The 22388-nt window shown below is 51.8% G+C and overlaps 1 protein-coding gene across 1 annotated transcript in view; it reads left to right on the top strand.

Moving 5' to 3' along the window:
• Positions 1-3930: 3930 nt before the first annotated feature.
• SEPTIN9 (septin 9) overlaps positions 3931-22388 on the top strand; it is a 142744-nt gene continuing 124286 nt past the window's right edge. Inside the window, exon 1 of the mRNA XM_066332094.1 lies at positions 3931-3989. Within this exon, the coding sequence (XP_066188191.1) occupies positions 3968-3989 (22 nt within the window). The 5' untranslated portion in view covers positions 3931-3967. The remainder of the gene's footprint in view (positions 3990-22388) is intronic.

The following is a 22388-nucleotide window of genomic DNA, read 5'->3' as shown; positions in this document are numbered from 1 at the left end:
CTGCCTCTGCTGTTCTCTCTCTCCCTCTGACCCTTTCCTGGGCCTCTGGCTGCCGGCCTCAGCCCACGGTGTGGAGCTGGCAGTGCTTGTCTCTCCCTCCTCTGATCGCTGCTGTGTTTAGTTTGGGAGATTGTGTTTCTGCAAGCAGGACCCCCACATGCTGGGGAACGTGGCTCCCTGGAGGAGGATGCTGGGGGAGAGACAGCACAGACCCCTTGCAGCTGATGCCTTAAGATTTCAGCCTTCGTATTTTTCAAATCCTGGACTGCAGTAGTGCATAACTACATATACATATATATACAGTGTTAGCTACTGTCTTCACATTTTGGTCAAAGCAATTCCTCTAGGCCTGAGATTCAAGGAAATCCTACAGCCTCAGGACACTAAAAGTATAAACACAAGTAAATTTTGGGAGGAGCAAACTGGGGGAATATGACTTCATTACCTGAAGCTGTAATTGGAGAATTAATCCCTGATATGTAAATGGAGCAAACTTTTATCTGGAGTCTGAAAAACTCATGACCATCTTGGGTATGGCCTCTGGGAGGCTTTTGACTGCCCAAGATGTACCTGTTAAAGGCCTTTAATAAACACCCACTTTATGCCCTTAACCTTCTCTACCCTCTGTTCTACGTGGCCACTCCAAGGCATCACAGCCAAAACTTTTCATGCAACAACTCTAACACACGTGCTGCAGGAAGAACCAGCAGCTGAGGGCACCACAGCTGGGCCAGGCTCAGCAGCTGCTGCAGGAGCTGCAACATCTGCAGCTCCAGAGGCTGCAGGTGCCACTGGGCTCAGAGCAGGCTGCCCAGGCTCATCCCTCCAAAGGTCACTGCTGTCTGTGTGTGGAGCTGGGCACCCCGAGGTGGGGACAAGCGAGGCCAACACAGCCTCTCTGAGGGTGGTGCCCTGGGGTGACTCTGTGATGCTTGTATCCCCAAGTGTCTGTTCTGTTTATGCTGGATATTAAGTCTTACACCTTTCAGACTGGTTCTGAGAGTCAAGAGAGAGAAAGAGAAGTGCTGAGTTTGTTTTCAGAAACTGCTCTCACTGCTCTGCATTCTGCTCCTGGACTGTGCTGTCTGCAGCACGGACAGACAGTGGGACAGAGATCTCCTGTGCCTTTAGTCGGTTTTAGCTGGCTGAGGCAGAGAAGTTCCTGGACTGGTTTGTTTCTTTCCTTTTTCTTGGAACTGATTAGCCCTGTTGTGACAGAAAACCCAGAGGAGCACCAGGAGCTCACAGTTGTGACCCACCGGGGCCCAGGATGGCATTTTCCAGCACCAGAGGGACTGATGAGAGGCTGGGAGAGCTGAGCTACACCCACAGCCAGGACTTTCTCAATTTGCCATCTCACTTCAGAACAATGAGAAGTTTTATTGTTTCATATTATTCATTGTTTGTGCTTGTGGGCACTTTGTTTTCCACTTTTCTCTAAGGAGAGTTTTTTCCCTGGACCGATTTGGGGAGGGGCCATTTGGGTTTATTTCCCAGAGGGATTCCATTTGGAGATTTCCTCCTGAATTTGCCCTAAACCAGGACAGGAGGCCAGCTCTGTGCCAGCGCTGTGCTGACACCCCAATGCAGGGTGGGATGTGTCTGGCAGGGGCATGCCCAGGGCTGGGGCAGGATGGCTGTGGGTGCCAGGGCTGGATGTGTGGAGCTCACACAGTGCTGGCCAGAGCTGCAGCCAGGCTGAGCTAGCAGCCCAAATCCCTCACTTTCAGGAGCAGTAAATTCCCTCACTGACTTACAAAAAAGCAGAGGGAAGAAAAAAAAAAAAAAAAAAAAAAAAAAAAAAAAAAAAAAAAACTCCAAAAACAAAAAAACACAACCTCTAAATGACTTACCTGTTGGAAGCCTGTGGGCTCTGCATTGTATTAAACATTAACCTGCCCTTCTGAGCCAAGTGACTGATTCTCTGGGCAATTCTGAGGCTGGGCAGGCAAAGAAAAGGATTCTTTGTCACAGAATATTTCAGAAAATTCTCCCTTCAGCCATTTTCTGTCTCATCGTGTTTGTTTGGCGCTGCAGTAGGACGCCTGCCCCACAATTTGCTGTTTGTGTTTGTGCAGTGGAGCTGATCAAACGGCCACGGCTCCCAACAAGCTGCTCCCACCACAGCAGCCCTGGGACCATGGCACAGACACCCTCTGCACGAGTAACTGTGCACTAACACAGGACTGGACATTGAACTGCACATATGTGCAGGTGCAGTTGCACACCAAAGCAGGCACACAGGCACATATCCCCATAATCAAGAAGGGAAAGCTGCCTTTTGCACTCCTGTGAGGTGTATCCCTGTGAGCGCTGAGGGTCGGTTGTGCCCATCAGAGGGGTGCAGGCAGGAGCAGAACAGTGGGATCAGAGACCAGGAACGGGGTCTGCTCCTGGCTTTGCCCTCACTTTGGTGGACGAGGTGGGGCAAATCATTGCACTATTGTTTCTCCTCCATGAATTGTGACCAATGATTTCAAAAGCACCTGTGGAAAGGGTAATATATCATTACTATTGCCTTAAATGTGTGCTTGACTAAGCAGCAAACCTTTGGTGGTTCAAGAGGGTTTTGGGGTTTTTTTTGATGGAAATTTTGTTGATGACAAACATGTTGATGACACCTTTTGCAAACATCTCTCCCCCTGCAGACCCCAGCACCAGAGCGATGTAGTTCTGTCCTGGAGCCCTGGGCAGTCGTTGTTGCTGCAATCCTGGGAATGTGGAGTGCTCCTGAGCTGTTCCAGTGCAAAGTCTGGCTGCTTAGCACTGAATCCCCCAGTGACTTCAGCCAGCTCTTCCAGTTTTGCACTAAAGCTGGAGAGAGACTCAGACAATCCTTTTTCTCAGATCTGTTACAGAGGAGATAATCTATGGCTGAGAAATGGTAAGAAATGCTGATAGCACCATATCCTCTTAATCCAGCTCATCTATTGCCTTCCTCTGTCCTCCTGCAATTGCCAGGGCTAGGGCTGGGGACAGAAAACATTTTCCCCCTACTCTGGAAGAGTCCGAAAGCAAGCAGAAAGCCCTTCCTGTGGAATCCGTGCCTTCCTTGGAGCTGGTGGAGTTCTCCCATGTGAGCAGGCTTTATGCTCTGCACCTCTGTGTGTGTGTGACCCACCCGAGGGGCTGTGGAGATCTGCCCAGGGAACCAGCACTCCAACCTCCTGCACTTCCCTGTGCCCTTAAAACAAATTAGGAGTCACTCAAACTTTCTTCCTGCCTGTGTTTGCAATGCTCTCGGCATTTTGCATTTGTGTAACTAATTGCCCGACGTGCCTGTGGCAGGGGAGCGATCCGGGGCGCGTTCGCACTCCTGGCAGATGAGGAACAGTGAAACCCTTGTTCCCAGCCCGGGGGCGATGTCTGGGGGCTCTTTCTGGGGTCCGTGGGGCCCGCAGAGGAGAGTAAGTCAGGTGTGAGCCTGCACAAACCTTTGCCTCGGTCCGCAGCCCTCAATGAGCCCCGGACGAGCGGGTTTGGGGAGGAAAGAGGCGTTTTCACGGGTCACTAAGGCACTTTGAGCTAGAGTCGGGGAAGCAGCGCTGACCCGAGCCGCTCCAGCCAGCCGAGGGCTGAATCAAATCCATGGGGTGCGCCGGGCTGGAGGCGTGAAATTCCACGGCCGGCCTTGGCTGCGGCGCAGGAATGGCCCGGGCCGCGCAGGGCGGGGAGCCCAGCCCCGGCAGGGTTTGCGTGCCGCGGGGGTAAAGGTGCAGCCGAGCCCCGCTCTGCCCCTGCCCGTGCCAGGAGATTGGAACAGCCCGCCCCGGTGTGTGTGAGGCCGGGAAGGTGTGTGTGAGGCCGGGAAGGTGTGTGCTCACAGCCGGCAGCCCCGGCCGGAGCCGGGCACGGATGCGGTGGCACCGTGCGTGTCCCCTCCCCGGCCCTGCCTACACCCGGATCGCGGCACCGCTCACCTCACCCGGCTCGGCCCTGCTCCCATGCCACAGCCCGCAGCGACGGCATGAAGAAATCCTCGTATTCAGGTGAGCCTCCCTCGCCTCTCCCTTTGTGTCTGTGCTGGGAAAAGAGAAAGGTTTAAAATCCTCCCCTCCAACCCCGAGTAGGACGTGCAGCGGCCGTGAGCGCCCTGCGGAGGAGCGAACAGCTGTTCCACTGTGGAGGAACAAGTGGGAAAGGTTTCGGAAGCAAAGCAAAGGCGGCGAGCAGCTCGTTCCCGGCAGGAGCCGGCTCCGGGGGCACGGAGCTGGTTATGGGACGGCGCCTGTGGCAGCACGGGCTGAGCTCAGCGCCGAGGGGCAGCTGACATCGGAGAGGACGGTGCTGGGTGTGTGTGTGTGTGTGTGTTTGTGTGAGTGTGTGTGCGCGTGTGTGTGTGCGTCAGTGTGTGTGTGTGTGTGAGTGTGTGTGTCTGTGTGTGTGCGTGTGTATGTGTGTTTGTGTTTGTGTGTGTATGTGAGTGTGTGTGTGAGTGTGTGTGTGTGTGTGTCTGTGTGTGTGTGTCTGTGTCTGTGTGTGTGTCAGTGCGTGTGTCAGTGTGTGTGTGTGTCACTGTGTGTGTATGTGTGTGTGTGTCAGTATGTGTGTGTGTATGAGTGTGTGTGTGTGTCAGTGTCTGTGTGTGTGTCAGTGTGAGTGTGTGTGTCTGTGTGTGTCTGTGTCTGTGTGTGTGTGTCAGTGTGTGTGTGTATGTGTGAGTGTGTATGTGAGTGTGTGTGTCTGTATGTGTGTCAGTGTGTGTGTGTCAGTGTGTGTGTGAGTGTGTGTGTCTGTGTGTGTGTGTGTATGTGTGTGTATGTGTGTGTGTCTGTGTGTGTGTGTGTCTGTGTCTGTGTGTGTGTGTGTCTGTGTGTGTGTGTCAGTGTGTGTGTGTGTCAGTGTGTGTGTGTGTCAGTGTGTGTGTGTGTGTCAGTGTGTGTGTGTGTGTCAGTGTGTGTGTGTGTGTGTGTCTGTGTGTGTCTGTGTCTGTGTGTGTGAGTGTGTGTGTCTGTGTGTGTCTGTGTCTGTGTGTGTGAGTGTGACACTGGCTGCCCTCGGGGCCGCAGGAGTTTCCAGACGCGGTCCAGGAGATGGGATCCGCTCATGCTGAGCTGATCCATTCCGCCTTCTCCCCGTCCTGCCCCTGCCAGCCTTGCCCTATGGGGTGAGGGCGGTGTGCCCTCTGCTCCTTCTCCCCACGGTCCTTCTCTGACAGTGAGTGGTATCACCATGCCCGGGGTGGTTCCTCTGAATTCCCCGTGAAGTCCTGTCCCGGGAGGTGCCTGGAGCACCGCAGAGTGCACAGGTCTCCTCTGAGAGGTGTCCCTCCAGCTCAGGTGCCTCTGGCAGCTCCTCCAGCTGCTGCACTTTGCACCGCAGATTCCTGCTCTGTGGCTCCGTGCTCTGCGAGCCGAGTTCTGCCCCGGCTTTGCCCTGGGCACTGTGGGGACGTGGTGTCACCGTGCCAGTGTCCTCTGACACCCCAAGGCACGGGTCTGGCCACCCCTCAGGGACGCTGGTGGCAGCTGCCAGTCGCTTGAGCCACGTCATGGCCACAGGACTCTGCCTGAGCTCATGAGCCACAGGGGCTTTTTTTCCTTTTTTGAAGGGAAAAAACTTCTTTGATGGCTTTGTTTGTTATTCACCGTGTATAGCGAAGTACACAAGGTATTATTACTAATATTATTACTGCAATAATTAATGCATAATATACAATATATACATACGGAATATATGGAATATTGTATACATATATACAGTATGGAATTGTCCGCTTCCCTCGGAAAATTCACTCTGTGATGCTGCTGCCCGTTTATGGTTAAAATCAATTAGCAACATTCCTCTCTTGCACATTTTTCTTCTCCCGTTAAATGGGCTGCCGGGAGGTGTATTAGGGCTTGTATGCCGGGAACCTAGGACAGTCTGGGTGTGATGATTAGCACGTTGTAATGGATTAAATTGGGTATTAATGGTCGTGCACTGTGCGTAGGGAAACCTGTTCTTTGTTGTGGCCTCCTGAGGTGGTTGGAGGAGCCCTGGAGCCGGGAGGAGCGGCGCAGGGTCTGGATCCAGCTGGCTGTCACACAGAAAAGCTGTGACCTGCCCTTGTGACTCCTTGCAGATGAGGCTGAGGCTCCTTTCCTGCTTTGCTTGGTTGGGGTGGGCTGTGCCGGGGTGCAGCTGGGGCACTGCCAACTCCTGATGTGTGTGTGGTGGGAGCCCAAACCTCCTACACCGGGCGGTACAGCTGAGCCGACACCTGGGCAGCACCTTTGTTCCACAGGGGCTGGGGCTGTGTTTTGGAAACACTGCCGTGAGATTTCCCCGGTGCAGTTCTTTAAACAAAAAGAACAGAAGCGCCGTGCCCGGAATACATTACTGGGAAGCACCAGGTCTGCACTCCTGACAAGCAGCTCACACCTTGCAAAGAGCACAGGCAGCGCTGCTGAGCTGCTCTGGGTTGTAAAGGCTTCACTTTTGGGTGCTGCACTCCATAAATCTCCCTGATTTGTTGGGCAGGAGGTGGATTGAGGTGAAGGAATCAGCCATGGCACTGGGGAGGTCACCTTGGAGAGCTGCCAGCCCTGTGAGATGGAGCCAGCCCTCCGTGGCCGGTGTGTTCACAAGTCAGGGCACAGCAGTGGTCACTCGCTTTGGGGAATTTCACTGGGAACCCAGATTGCTTCTCCAAGACATGGATGTGCAGGGTGCTGCAGAGCCTCTGGGCTCTCTGCTGTCTGCCAGAGGAGCTGGTGATGTGACAAAGTGGCTTCTTAGCTGCCAAAGCTGATGCTGACAGCCCCTGGCAGGCTGGAAATGCGGTGCCTGGTTGAGAACCTCCTGAAAATGATGTCAAAGGAAAAAAAAAATCCAAACACTTTTTGGGGCTAGGTACTTATTAAGTCTGGCCTGATTTGTCCCTCTCTGGCATATTTTGGATCTCTTTTGTGGACTGGGTCTCCCTGAACCCAGCTGGAGTATCTTTCTTGACTTCCCGAGGCTGAACCTCCAGCTCCATCCTCCTCCAGGGGCACAGCAGCTCTCTCCTGTTGTGGGGCTGTTCCCCGCCCCAGGCAGGATTTACCTTCCCTAAAGCACTTCGAGGGCGATGCCAGCCCATCTGCTGCCGCTTCTGAGCACACGCCAGGCAGGTGTGGTCGAGATGAAGAGTTTGCCTTGGGCTGCCTCACCTCTTAGCAGCACAGAGGCTCAGTGAGACCTTTGTGCCGTAGCCACGGGCACGTGTGGCTCATCCCGGCACCGCTTTTGTTCCTGGAATTCCTGGCAGCAGCAGCGGGAGGAGGGGAGAGCGTGAAACAGGGATTTTACACAGTAATAACTTCTCCTGAAGCCAGCTCTTACATGTGTGCCTTGGGGATGTCTGTTATTTCAGTTGCTGAAGGCAAGCTTGCCCTGGAATACTACTTTTAAAGGATTTTTTTTTTTTATTCTCACTTTCCATTACTCAAGCCCAATTGCATCGCCAAAGAAGCAATAGAGAAGATTTGTGATAAATGACACGGTGATTTATAGGTATTTTCGAGGATGGTGTGAGTGGCTTTGGCCAAGGATGGTTTCAGTTTCAGCTTTATGTGAGATGCTGGCACTCACTAAAATAAGGATCACCAGAATTACAGCCTCTCCAGAATTATTTGTTCTGGTTATGTGTCACCCACCCTTACCTAAACTTCAGACTCCTAATTTATTGCTTAGGCACTTAGGGAGAAATTACTCTTCAGATATGAGCTAAAGCTATAGGAAAAAAGACAGGAATAACAGCAAGAGCTGTGATTCTATCACTGAATGGGGATTTTCCCATATTATGACTCGTAAAATGATTCCCTATAAAACATGGGAAATAGAATATAAGTCAAATTGGATTTGCTGGTGCTGTCTAGAGAATTTGTGGCTGTCTCATCCCTGGAAGTGCTCAGGCCAGGTTGGATGGGGCTCTGAGCAGCCTGGTCTTGGCGAGGGGGGATTGGAATGGCAGGGGCTGGAATGAGGTAATCTTTAAGGTCCATTAATGGTGGTCACAAGCCTGGTGCTAAAAATGGTGGTAAGCATTAATAGCAAACTTTATTGCAAAAGTTAGGCTTTTTTTAGTAGTTAGCTGGTTATCAGTTTACATAGTTTTAAGGCACAATAAACTCAATTCAGCTAATTACTCTACACTGCAGTATGGACATGCAGCAGTCTCTGCAGTACATCTCTCATGTTTTTTACATCTCTCTACCCCTATTCCAGCTGAGTCACTCTCCTGTAGTCTTCTTTTCCTTAGCTGAGGTGGTCAGAGTCATAAGGCCTTTATTTCATAAGGCTTTACCTACATACAACAGTCCATTTCAACCCCAACCCTTCTGTGACCCATCCCAGCTGGGAAGCTTTGGGGAAACAGCTCAGCCCTCTGATGGTTGGTTTGTAGTGCCCAGGGTCCCCTCCTGCCCAGCCCCATCGTGTCCTTGGGGCTGACCCCACTCCTGCAGGAGCTGTGCACCCGTGGGTCTGAGCCAGGGCAGCAGCAGGGAAAGGTCTGGGGGGTTTGTGCCCCACCAAAGGGCTCTGCTGTGTGCTCCAGGACATCCAGGGAGGGACGAGAGGCAAGGGGGCTCTTGCTGGGCTGGGCAAGAAGGTGGATGAAGGTGGATGAATCACCCATGGCACAAGAGCTGTGGTGGCAGCTGTGGCAGCACAGGGACACACGTGCCACAGCGAAGTCTCATCCAGCACAGTGAGGGAGCCCATCAAAGCCCAGAGCAGCAGCAGTGTGGGCAGTGTGGGCAGTGTGGGCTGTGTACATTGGTGTCCCTGAGAGTGACCTGTGCCTCGGGGCCAGAGCACCCTGCTAACAAAGGGCTGCTGATAAAGGTGAGGAGACAGGGTCCTGTCTGGAAACCCCAGCGCTGTTCATTGTCTGCATCGTGGGTACAGCCTCCAGCGTGTTCCAGGGGCCCAAAATGGGGCCAAGGATCCAGGGTTATGTTCCAGATAAATGGGGGGTCCTGAGGGTCAGGGTCCAATAGGGATGGGGAAAAATGGTGCAGAGGAGTGGGCAGGAACCAGGGGCACTAATGGGATCACAGGGATGGGGAACTGCAGCAAAAATAACCCACTGGGGTCCAAGGGAAGGAAGAAGGAGAGGTGAATGGAGGCTGAACAGGCTGATATAAACTTATAAACCGATGAAACAACAAAACATAAGAAATATTAACGTGGCTGCAAAGTGCCATGGGAGGGAAGTTTTCCTCACCATGACCTTGAAGGATCTTTCCCCATTTGCCTCGGTCCCTCCAGGGTTGAGGCACAGCTGCCTTGGGGATAAACCCCAGGGCCTCCACTGCAGAGCAGGGACTTGTCCCCTCCCCAGATAATCCTCAAGGGCTGGGACTGGCCCAGCTCTGGCTGTCAGAGGGGTCTTGGTCCATATCTGGCTGTAGCTGGTCTGAAACAGGCTGGAAAAGCCGAGACTGGATCTTTTTCAGGCTGATACTGAGCTGGAGAGACCTGGTGTGATTCCCTCAAAGGCTTTTAACCACCCTGCCACAAAAGCTGCTGGGTGGGGCAGAGATGACCCGGTGTCTGCAGAACCCATTGTTTGCTCCTGAACCCGACCCCATCTCCCATCACTCAACTGGCACCCTCTGTGTCTGAGCTGGGGAAAAATGAAAAGAGTTCTTCAGACCTGATTTTTTCTATTTTTTTTCCCTCTAGTTCGCTGGCCAAACTGTAGTATCAAGGAAAAAATACTCTTTGGATCCAACAAAAACATTCATTTAATTTTAGATCGCCATTTGCAGCAGAAATTCAAAATAGTTTGTTTTGAAATACATTTTTAAAAAAAGCCATTGTTTTTCAGCTCAAACTCTCAGCTAGCTCTTACTCCTCAAAACTCGCGTTGCTGGGCCAGTGAGAGTGAGGGGGATGTGAAAGGGAAAAAAAGGAAAAAGGTGAGGAGAGAGTTTTGGAGCCCAGGAGTGGAGGGAAGGATGGTGGTGCTGGCAGTGCCACCCTGGAGTGTGACTCCCCAGGAGTTCCCTGAGGCTGTGGAGGGTGTTCTCAGTGTGGGTTGGTGCTGTTACCTGGTGTTGCTGAAACAGCAGGAAGGAAAATGCCAAGGCCTACAAAATCAACTTGTTTTTCAATAATCCCAGAACAGCAGGAGGCTTCTGCACAGACAAAGGGCTTTGCATTATTTTCAGGATGCTGAAAGCTCTGCAGGTTGGCTGGGTCAGCTGCCAGGAATGATTTGTATCATTCAGATCCACGTGAAAGCTGGTTGATACCAGACATCCACGGCTCCTCGTCCTTGCCTTAAGCCCAATAACAAACAAAATGCTGTTCCTGCATGGCAAACCCTTGCTCTTTTTTGGACAAGCACATCTCCAGCTTGTCCATACCCATTTTTTTTTTCATTTTTTTTAAACCAGTGAGGAGCAGCCTTGGTGCCTGCTCACATTCACAACATTCACCCATTTCTCTGGTGGGTTTTCATCCCCATTTCTCCCGTAATTTATTTACTGTTTTTTAACCACTTGATCCATCACATCCTGCTGTTCCCTGTTCTGCCACTTCCCCATTGCTGCCCACGTGTGGGACAGTGACTTTTGATGTTCCCACTGGCTGGTGCCCCGGGATTGTTGTTTGAGCTGTAACGACATTCAAAGATGCTCAGAGAGAGCTGCTGCCTTTGTCCAGAGTGCTGGGAAAAGCAGGTGTCCTTCCCACCCACATCCCTGAATTGCATGATGACTGTGGTGGGTGTCAGAGGAAAAACCAGAATAGGGCAGTGTTACTCCCAGACCAACACTGTGACTGAGAGGCAGCATTGCCCAGGTCTGCAGTGTGTAGTTAATAGCTAAAATAATGAACTCTCCTCTCCTCTCCTCTCCTCTCCTCTCCTCTCCTCTCCTCTCCTCTCCTCTCCTCTCCTCTCCTCTCCTCTCCTCTCCTCTCCTCTCCTCTCCTCTCCTCTCCTCTCCTCTCCTCTCCTCTCCTCTCCTCTCCTCTCCTCTCCTCTCCTCTCCTCTCCTCTCCTCTCCTCTCCTCTCCTCTCCTCTCCTCTCCTCTCCTCTCCTCTCCTCTCCTCTCCTCTCCTCTCCTCTCCTCTCCTCTCCTCTCCTCTCCTCTCCTCTCCTCTCCTCTCCTCTCCTCTCCTCTCCTCTCCTCTCCTCTCCTCTCCTCTCCTCTCCTCTCCTCTCCTCTCCTCTCCTCTCCTCTCCTCTCCTCTCCTCTCCTCTCCTCTCCTCTCCTCTCCTCTCCTCTCCTCTCCTCTCCTCTCCTCTCCTCTCCTCTCCTCTCCTCTCCTCTCCTCTCCTCTCCTCTCCAGAAAAAGTCCAATTCTTCAGAGGATTAGATTTCTAACACTCCTTGTCCTCTCTTGTGGCATAAAGCCTGTAATTTCTGGAGTGTTACAGATTGCTGTGGCCTCTGCTGGCTGAAAGCACCTTGACCCCTGGACAGGCTGTTCTCAGCTGCCCTCAGGGCCTCTCAGTTGGTTTCTGTGGCTTAGCAGATATCAAGAGCTGTTGATGGCACTTGGCATCAATCCTGGCCAACTTTCCTCAGCACTTCTCCGGGGCCGTGAGAAGCCCAATCCAAAGGCACGATTGTTTCATGTTGCTCCCGTGCTGACAGAAGAGATTGCCATGGATGTAACTGCGATGTGCCATCACATGTTTCTGGTGGCTGGTGATGACTGATGGAGCCTTGTTGTGGAAATCCCTCCTGTGGCAGTGTTGTGCTGTGCTGGGGTGGGCAGAGCAGGGCTGTGCTGGGTTTGGTTGGGTGTTCTGCCCTTTCCAGGCTTGCTGGCATGTGTGGGCAGGGGCAGAGCTTTGCTCCAGGTAGGAAAAACATCCCGACATCTGTTAGAGAACAGTTTGGAGAAGCAAGGAAATCCTGCCTGTGGAGAAGGACAAATAACAAACCACAGCACGCAGACGTTTGCAGAACATAATGAAAGGTCCTGTGGGGCCCAGGGGGGTGATTTCTGATTCCCCAAAACTCCCATCCTCTTCCTGTGGCCACCTGGGCTGAGCAGGGAGAAGTGGTGGAGCGTGGAGCAGGGAGATGCTGCAGGGGCATCCCAAAAAGCAGGGCTGACAGTGAGCGTGCTGCTTTGTGTGAGGCCAGCCTGTACCCCTTAGAGGGGTGTCTTGGGGTTTGCTGCACAAAGTGTCACCCAAATCCAAGGAAAAGTCTGTGGAAAAGGAGAGGGCTTTGTAGTGCAATGATTTGTGAGGGTTTAACCTGTGACAGATGTGTGAGGCCAGGGAGCTCACAAGAAGCAGGCAGAGGTGACCTGCATGGGACACCTTGTCCCTTGGGGTGACACAGGCAGTGTGTTTACCACCACAGCAGGGAGGTCCCCCTGCTGCCAGGCCCTGGCATCCTCATCCTCATCCTCATCCTCACCCTCACCCTCGGAGAAGCAGCTTGTGCAGCCCCGGCTCCCTGTGGAATCCCACAGGCAGTGGTGTGGTGGGAGAGGCAGCACAGCCACTGGTGACTCAGCCCGTTCCCACAGTGGCCTCAGTGACTGGCTGGTGACAAGGACAGCCTGAGGCACCCTTTCAAGGCTTGTGTTCCAGAGGAGGGCTCACAGCTGCCCGGAAAGCTGCTTTCCTGCTGTGTCACTGCTCAGGTGAGCCTCTCAGGGGCCTCGGAGGGATGCAGTCATCTCCAGGGGGATGGCACCAGAGCCTGGGAGTGGTTTGTCCAGTGCTGGGACACTTGTGAGAGCAGCTGAGTGTGCTGGGCAGGAAGGGAAGTTCTTGCCTGAGTTTCAGCACTGATCACTGCACTGCACACTCTGAAGCACAGTATCGAGGGTTTTTTTATTTCCATGACCTGAACTTCTCATTTCAGGTTCAAATCTGATGGCCACACAGCATGTCACTGTCCCCTCCATTTCCCTCAAACACTGTGCTTCCTTCAGTGCTCCCCAGTCAAGCAGATGGATGTTAAACTGGAGGGATGATTGCAAGTTGGAACTAGCAACCAAAGAGGGTTTTTTTTTTCCTTCCCTTTGTCCATGCCAGATGAGTATTATTTACAAGAAACACTTTGTACAGCTTTTAGATTTGTTTAGAGAAGGAGTGTAGGGGAGGAGACAGCTAAAGGCAGAATGGAAATTAAAAAGGTCACAGTAATGCAGAAGAAAATCCATAATTTCCTGGAGTGGGAGTATTGCTATTCCAGGCACTGAGGGAATGGTGGAGTTTGGGCTCCAGCTCCCGGGGGAGAGTGTGCCGAGGGATGAACTAGCTGCCTTTGGGACGAGCTTGGCCTCGTGGGGCTGAAGCCAGAGCAGCTGCTGGGGACAGAGGGTCCCTGACACCGCCGTGTCCCCTCAGCTCATCCAGAGTCACGTCCCGTGGTGGCCGTGCCAGGGAATCTCTCGGGAGCTGCCCCCGGGGACACGTTTGCTTCGGCCTGATGTGATCCAGGGAAGTGGGGGATTGCCTGCAGCCCTGTGGGATGGGGAGAATAAACAAAGGAAACTGAGATGAGATGCCCTCAGCCGCTGTGGGGTGACTCAGTGCTGAGCTCTGAGCGCCTGGACACGTACAGGGAAAAGCTGCTGAGGAGAGCAGCAGGTCGTGGAGCAGGACAAGTCAGGACAAGGGATTGCAGAGGACAGCCCAGGGAGGTGGCAGGGGGTTGTTGCAGGGAGTTAAGGAGGCTAGAGGCTCTGTTTTGCCTGTAGGAAAGGCTGCAGAAGAGCGAGTGTCACCCACCCTGGCTGTCACCCACTCTGGCTGTCACCCACCCTGGCTGTCACCCACCCCAGCCTGCCCAGGTCTGTGATGAGAGACTCAGCCATCAGCGCCCTAGAAAGGCTTTGCTCTCTGCATTTTCAGCTTCCATCGTTCTCCCAAGACGACTTTCAATTCACTTTTATATTTAAAAGCAAAATCTAGGTATGTTTTATTCAGTAGGAATGAGGACAGAGCATAATTCTTTGCCAGGGTGGAATTTAATTTGAAGCATTGAAGTTGATGATGTCCCCAGTCCAAGCCTAATTCTCCTCGTCCTCTTTGCTTTGGGGGAGGTTTTCAAGCTCACTGATTTTCAGTGCTCTAGTGATAGAAGTCACATGTGCTGCAGTGTCCTTATCTGAGGTCAGTTGCTAGAAACACTCTGAAATCCTTAAATCCAGACCTTTCTCATGTGTTCTTGCAGCCCACTCTGCCACATGAAGGCCCTTTTCCCCTCTGGTGTCCTGCCTTCACGTGTTTTAGAGCATGTTTTATAAAAGTGGTTATAAGGCTGAGCAATGTGAGTTTGAGTTGTGCCCACACTGTCCCAGAATCACCACACCACGAGGTTTCAAGTGCTTTCTTTTTTTAATGAATTGATTTTTTTGTTTGTTTTTAGCAGGTTAGCTATGACTCTCAGAGCTGTTGAGTATCTACTGAACAGCTCAGACACAACCTGAAGGACTGCCATCACTGCAGCTAATTACCCTTTGACATTCATTTCCATTCAGCTCCATCTGCATCTGTGAACGCTTTCCCAAATTGCTGCTCTGACAAGTGAGATGCCCCAGTTGTGGAGCCTCACATCTGAGAGCCCGGGGAGCCTCTCGCTGCTGTGGCTTCTTGGGGATGTCATGGCTTGGGTGGTCTCCTCATCCTGCTTGGCAGCTGGAGCAGGAGGCTGTGAGTTATTTGCCGTGGTGGGTTTTTGTCAGCTCCAGCTCCCAGCAGTGATGTGAAATGGTCTGACAGCTGATTCCTGCAGTTAGAGTTGGGAGCAATGAGTTAATCCGGGGAAGGATGAGCTCAGCCCTTGAGAGCTTGATGCATCTGTGGAGGTTTCAGACCTTCCTCTGCTGTGCGTGGCCCTCCGTGGACCAGCCACTCTCCAGGAAATCATCATCATCATGCCATCAGTGTTTTAGAATACATCTCTTTTTAAATACGTGTGGAGGGGAGAGGGGAGTGTCTGTGGCTGCATTTTGTGTGTTTGGCTTTGTTTTTAGAGATCGCTGTGGGAAAAGCAAGAGCCCTGTGCTTGAGCCACGATGGGGAGGGAATAGTAAAAAGATGTTTCCTGACATGTGTGGATTAATGTTCAGATCTTACTGCGCCTTTCATCTCCTTTGGGCCCTGAGTACAGGCATGGGAATGGATATGAGGCAGAAAAGCCTCCCATGTCGATGTGCTGGGTGCTGATTATTGCAGGGCTTTGCATTAAACCCTTTTATAGACTGTGCCTCTTCCTTGGTGGGTGATTTTTGGGCTGCTGTTGGCAGAGCTAACACAGGAAGGATCTGGAAGATTGGTACAGGACACAGTGACACTGCTGAGCCAGGAGCAAACCCTCGCCTTAGTTCTGGGTAAAAATAATCAATGTCCTCGTTCCTGGCCCTGTGGCAGGATTTCTGTGTCCAGAGCCCCTCCAAGGGATGGACAGGCTGCTCCTGGGAGGCAGCCAGGGCTGAGAGCTGCTGCCCACAGCTCAGGTGCACACAGGTCAGCAGGTGGGAGAGGACAGAGGGCTTGCACAGAACAGCCCAGGGAGGTGGCAGGGGCTTGTTGCAGGGAGTTAAAGAGGCTGGACACTCTGTTTTTACTTCATGAAAAGCTGCAGAGGTGCAAATGTCACTCACCCTGGCTGGTGGGGAGCCCTGGCCTGCCCAGGTGTGTGCTGGCAGAGATGTCCCCACATATCCACAGGTTGTGGCTTTTCTCAGCCCTGCTCTGTGCTGGCTGGGGCTGCCCAAACAGGACCTCCTTTCGCCAGGGCTGGTCTCCTGCTCCCCATTTGCGTGGGGATGACCTTTGTTACAAATGCATGTTATAAAGTTGGCTTTATGCAAATATTAAGATGAATGCTCTATGTATAACATTAAAATAACTTGACTTTTATTTCTGTTATTAACAAAAACCTAAATGTAGTAGTAGCTAGTGGAGTTAGGAGGAAGCTGTTTAAAGATAACATCCAATTAACATCCAATGAAGACCCTGCTATTGATAAGCCAACTATCAGCATCTACTGTCTGAAGAAAGCACAGACCAAAGCCCAAACTAAAAGTAATAAAAGAACAGACCAAAACCACAGCCAAGGAATACATGTGCTCTTCTAAAAAGGCAGACCCAGGGAGAGACCATGCAAAAGAATTCCTAGAATATGTAAACTAGCTTACAGAAAAGTATAAATATACACAATAGCCTATAAATATGCAACAAACTAATGTAATAATACTAAAAAAATATTTAAAGAATTCCTCCAAGATAGCAAGGGTGCTGTTGGCTGAATGCCAAGCACCCAGCCGTTTTAACCCTTTATTTCTGGCTCAGGTTGTCTTTTTATTAAACTTGTTTAAATTTTACTTTAAAAATAGACCTATTTTCCCATACCTTGTTTGGATGTGCAGGGCAGCACGGGGCCAGCCGGGGTGGGTTTGTTTGCTCTGCTCTCCCAGCAAACACCCGCCCGTCACATGGGGCTGGCAGGTGGCAGGTGGCACCTTGTCCCCTCCCGAGGGGCTCGGGGATCCATGGCAAAGATCCTTGGGGATCCTGGCTTGTGCACACAGCCTGCAGGAGCCCCAGCCCTGCCCGGGGTGTTTCCAGCAGGCTGGAGCAGAGCAGAGTGAGGAGCTGGTTGAGTGCAAACAAACCCTTGGACTGGGACTGCTCTGCCTGGCACCCACTGCAGCTCCCTGGTGACACCTGTGAGACCGGAGCGTTCACACCTCTGCTGCCACCACTGGAAGAGGGAATGAATTGTGTTCTGCGCGTTGCTTTGTGTGCAGAAGATCACATTAAATGTCTGCTTGACTCAGAGGCTCTGTGTCCCCTCTGGGGAGGCAGGGCACAGCAGCAGGGCTTTGCAAAGGGGACAGTTCTGAGGAAAGCAGCTCCTGGTCTCACGTACATCACTCTGACAGCCTGCCTCCCACCCCTCACTGTGCAGCCAGCTCCATCCCACCTTTACAGCACCTGCCTGGGGAACCTGTCACCCTCAGCTATTCCTCCAGTGCGTGATGTCACAGCCTGGCAATTCAGCCCACGTGGGATATGGGTCTTGGATAGGAACCTCCCACTACCACTGACTTGAGTCTGGTGTGTGAATTAGACCTTTGTGCTGGTCCTTGCCTGGTCACACTGTGTCCTGTTGGAGTTTTTTCACAGATTTATGGAATATGCTTAGTTGGAAATAACCTGTCAGGATTGTCAAGTCCAGCTCCTGGCCTTGCTCTGGACATCCCAAAATCTTCACTGGAGGATTTGGTGTGAGGGTGTCACTGGTGTGCCTGAGAGCATTGTCCAAATGCTCCTTGGGCTCAGACAGGCTCAGGGCTGTGACCATCTCCTGAGGAGCCTGTCCCAGTGCTCAGCCACCCTCTGGGCGAAAAACTTCTCATATCCAACCTAAACATCCCCTGACGGCTCCAGCCATTTCCTTGAGTCCTGTCACTTGTCACCAGAGTAAAGAGATCAGTACCTGCCCCTGTGATGCCTCTCATGAGGATGTTAAAGACCACAGTGAGGTCTCCCCTCAGCCTCCTCCTTTTTTTGTTTGTTTGGTTGTTGTCCTTTTCCAGGAATTATTTGGATTAATTTGAATTCTAATAATCTGATCCTCACTTGGGATTGCCATCATCTTTAATAAGCTCTCTTCCCGTTTCTGGTGGTTAATGAATGGTGTATCCTTAGGCCAAAGCACACTTGGGAGGTCAGACACTGGATTAAAAGCTGCCTTGGCATAGCCCCTAAGAACACCCTGGAAGCATCCAAGCCCTGCTGCCTATAGATTATGGGCAAAATAAGACCACAAACCAAGTAGAGACCTCTGCTTTGGGGGCTTAACAGCCTCCTCTGCTTTTCAAATCGTGTCATCATAATCTCTGCAAGATTAAGCACTGTTTCAGCTGCAGGGTTTTTGGTTTTTTTAATTTCACTTTCTCATGGAATAAACTGGTGCTGACAGATGCCCTGGAGGTCAGGGCTTTGTTTATACACAGGGAACTTAAGGAGCAAAGGGGGACAGTTGCCTCTGGAGAGGGACATGGATGTCACCTTCTCATGGAGCACGGGTCTGTGTGGCAATGACCTTCTCTGTGCTTGTATCACCTGGGCAGAGCCTGCAGAGGGGCTTTGGGCTCCTCCAGGGGATCCACTCTGTGGATAAATGTGCACTGGGCTGCCTCACGTGGTCTGTGTGGCCAGCCTGGGGCACCAGCAGGTGTCCTGAGCCCTGCTGCCGTCAGGTGACTGCAGACAACCCGAGTGCAACTCATCCAGACACTGATCTTAAAGCTGAGGGAGCTAATATCCTGTGTTACTGAGGACCGAGGATGGGAAAAAATGAGGTGGGATTTAATTTTACCTGAGTTGAGCCATCTCAAAGCAGCTCTAAATCAGAGCTGGTCCCTGCAGCCTCTCTCCAGCAGATGATTCACCCCATCTTCCCCCTCCACCTGGGGCTGGAGGTGACTCAGTGCTGCAGAGCCCAGCTCCTGGTGGCTGTGGCTTCCAGGTGCTGGTGGGGTGAGGGGTCAAACCCTCTGGAGATCTCAGGTCCTGATCCCTTCTTCCTTCAGGCACTAAAGCAGGTGGCTGCCAGCTTTCAGCCAGCAGCAAGCCTGTGGTGTGGCAGCAGGTTCCAAAAGCAGTGGCAGCAGCATCCGCCCTGCAGCTGGGGCTGCCCCAGCCTCACAGCTGGTGGAGGAGCATCTGGGTCATGCTAAGGACAGGCACTGTCACAAATCTGATGTCTCAGACGTGGCAAACACATTTAATCTGTACCACTGAATGTTCTTCTCTGGCTCAGAAACTGCTCACAGAGAGGTGCTTCAGTGGAGGGAGAGGGGTGCCAACAGGAAGCTGGCTGAGACAACACAGAAACATTTTTCTACTCGTGATCTCAGCCTCTGGAGATAAGGCTGGAATTTTGACACCCCCCAGAGCATCCTGCCTTGGCCCCATGGCAGTCCTGCAGCTCTGGACAGGGCAGAGAGGTTCCAGTCTGGGGGATGATCCTGCCAGGGCTGCAAAAGGTGGAGGTGGGTTTGGGCTGGAGGGATGTGGCAGTGCCATGGATCCCCTCTGGACAGGAGGTGCTGCAGTGCTCAGGAGATGCTGTTTAGGAAAGGTCAGCTCGTGTAATGAACTCTGACCGTGGTGTCAGGGGCACCAGAACTGACCTGAGCCTCCAGACAGGGAAATACCTTCCAGGTGAGGCTGGCAGCCTTCCCCAGGGCAGGTTCTCCCCGTGTGGGTCATTCCCTGTGGCACAAGGGTCCTGCTCAGGAGCTCCACCCCGTTGGAATCCCCTCCTGGAATTGCATAGGGGCTCCAGGGTCAGTGCAGGGGTTTGGGTCACTCAGGAGGAGCAAAAACTGCCTTTTCTGTCCAAGGATTTGCACAGTGGAGACTGAACATCTGGGTTGTTGGGGTGAGTGACCCGGGGAGGTTCTGGATGGGACCCAGGGCTCCGTTACCCCGAGCGTGCCATGTTCCATGGACAATGCTGCCTTTCACCAGCCCCACAGAATGGGCTTTGTGCCTCCTTGTGTGAGCCCTCTTTCAGCCTTCCTCAGAGGCTGCAGGCACTGCTCCATCACTTGGAACGGTTTTTACCTGTGCCAGGAGTGATTTCACTCTGCCTTTTTGCCGGGGCTGGGCTGTTTGGTGGTGCCAGGTGCTTTGGTTTTCCCTTGCTGGCAGCTGGAGAAGCCCATTAGGAGAAGGAGTTGCACTGGGACCTCTTGGTACCTGCAGAGGGGAGTGTGTAATCATGGAGTGGCATCCAGAGATGGTTTTTATATCTGGGCTTTATTTAAATGGACTCCTTCCTAATTTTCCTGCTGCTCTGCTCTAGAGCTGGCTGTTGGAGAGCATGGCTGGGCAGAAAGGGAGGTGCTGGGTCTAGAATTATTGTATTCATGGATTTAAAAAAATATTCTGAGAGGGGACAGAGAAGGTTCATCAAGTCCAGCTCCTGGCCCTGCAGAGGACAGCCTCAAAATCCCACCCTGTGCCTGAGGGCATTGTCTAAACACTTCTTGGATGCTGGCTGGGTTGAGGCCATGACCACTGCCCTGGGGAGCCTCTTCAGTGCCCAACCACCCTCTGGATGAAAAACCTTTTCCTAATATCCAACCTAAGCTTCCCCTGGCACAGCTTTTTGCTGTTTCCTTGAGCCCTCTCTGTGGTCACCAGAGATAAAAGATCAATGCCTGCCCCTTGTCCCTTACAGAGATTTTAATGGACAACCCAATAGGATATTGGCACTTACAGATTGATTCCACGTATTTGTTGATTTAAATGAACTTACTGCTTCTGTGCTGGGTACCTCTCTGATGGATTCTAGGCCACAGCATGGGCTGTGGGGACCTGTGACAACCTGGCCCTTCATTAAATGCCTTTAAATGGTTTATAGACAGAATCTGGGGGGCAGAAGGGGAGCACACAAGAAATTTAATCTTGGAATTGACTGGCCCCTCACAGACAGAGGTCTCTCCTCCATCTCCAAGTCAGACATCCACAGAAAGATCAGCCATGGTCCCAAAACCAGCTCCACGAGTGAGGCTTGAGGGTCATCTTGTAAGATCCAGATGGAATTATACTGAAGTTTGTAAAGACACTTCTGCAAACTCCAGTGAAAGCTGATCTGCAGCATTAGGCACTCAAATATGTCCTAAGTTTGGCTGAAGTTCTCTTCCAACTTCCCTGTTGCGGCCACTATTAAATATAATTGTAAGATACAAGGAAAAACACCAAAGAATGTTATTAGTTTATGAAACTCGGTTGCCTTGGCTACTTCTGAGGTAGAATTAATAGGAGAAAACCCTCAATTGTATGAGGCCAGGGCTTCATTGTAGTCTCAAATTGTAATTTCCCTTCTCTCCCGTTTAAGGACAGCGGACATTATCTCAGGAATCTATAGATAGTGTCTGAGTCATTCTTGAAAGTACAGCTAAAATGTAAAACCATTAAATAATATATCCCTGCAGCTCCTCTGACCAGGGGACGTGTTTGACACCTCATTTTAGAGGCAGGGAAGAGTTTGTGGAGGAGGAAAATTACGTGCAGAGAGTCATGTTGGAGTCCTGATGGTGGCTGAGCAGTTCTGACACCTCTGCTTGCAGCTGGCTTTGCCCCATGGCTGAGCTGCTCCTCCTGCCTGCCCACCTCAGCATCTGCCCAGGGCAGCATCACCCTCACAGGAGCAGGGAATCAAGGTGTGCTTGGACTTGGGCTCAGAGATAAACGTGCATGTGTGATGTCCCAAGGGAGAAACTGCAATTCTGAGCTCAGGGTTTTTGTGTAGGGCTATGCAGGGAGCTGGCTGCTGAACCACAGCTCAGAGCTTGGGCTTTCTGACTTTGAGGCAATTCTGTGCAGGGGATCTGCCCCAGCAGTGCAGACTCATCGTTGTGTGAGCTCTGTGTGTGTGTGTTCAGGCTGCTGCTGCACTGGGGCTGCTCAGGTGGAAGGGCTCTGGTAGTGTTTGCAGCCTGAAGAATATATTATATATATGTATGTATATTTAGAATACAGAATATAGAATATATTTAGAATATTTCTGTATATCTGTGTGGAGAGAAAAGTGGCCATTATCTGCTTGATCTTGATGCTCTTCCAAGGTTGCTGTTCTCCATCAAGTGGCCAGACAGTTTGTGGGTCCTGACCCTGAATATTCATCTGAGTTTCTGGCTAGGAAGGAGTTTAGTGACCATGGGCCCTTGGCTACTCCTTTGCCTGGTGCTGGTTCCTCCACCCAGTTGTTACCTGGCTGCAGTGGAGGATCTCTCACAGGGCAGGAAGGAAGAGGACACTTAGTCCAAGTCTAAGTGAAACTGGGACTTGCCCCTAAGGAAAATCCCTGGCTGAGCTTTTCCCTTTGCAGCAGAGTCAGACATGGCTCTCAAACCCAGAGGCTGCCCTGTTCCTCCTGCAGCTCTGATGGGGAGCTGCTCCCTGGGGCTGGGTGTTCCACAGTGTCTGGATGATGCCTTGGGAAGGCTGAGCTGGAGCAGAGACTGGACAGAGCTAGAGAATAAAGTAGGGATTTATTGAAAGGCCTTTAGGGTACACCTTGGGCAGGACAAGAGCCTGGCCAGGGCTACACCCAAGGTGGACCCAAAATGGTCACAAAATGGGTGAGCAGTCACCAGGTCTCACACTTTGATAAGTTTTGGTCCATTTGCATATTGGGGTTTAATTGTCCAATTCCAGCTGCAGGTTGTGAGGCCCCATCCTTCTTGTCTTCTCTCTTCAGCCCACCCTTGTTTGTGCTTTTGGCCTGAAAATTTGTCCCAGTTGTCCTTGGTGTGCAGCAGGAGAAGGATTTGTTTTGTGTCCCTGCTCTGTGCAGAGCTGAGTGACACTGACTGTGAGCTCAGAACTGCACCCCTGGGCACCACAGAACCTGAAATACATAAAAACTGAAACTTAAGGGTCTGCTCTGGGTGTCCTGTTTGCTGC

The sequence above is a fragment of the Sylvia atricapilla genome, chromosome 18, assembly GCF_009819655.1.
Source record: "Sylvia atricapilla isolate bSylAtr1 chromosome 18, bSylAtr1.pri, whole genome shotgun sequence".
NCBI lineage: Eukaryota > Metazoa > Chordata > Aves > Passeriformes > Sylviidae > Sylvia > Sylvia atricapilla.
The sequence above is the reverse complement of the archived record's forward strand: the minus strand, read 5'-3'. Positions and strand labels throughout refer to the sequence as shown.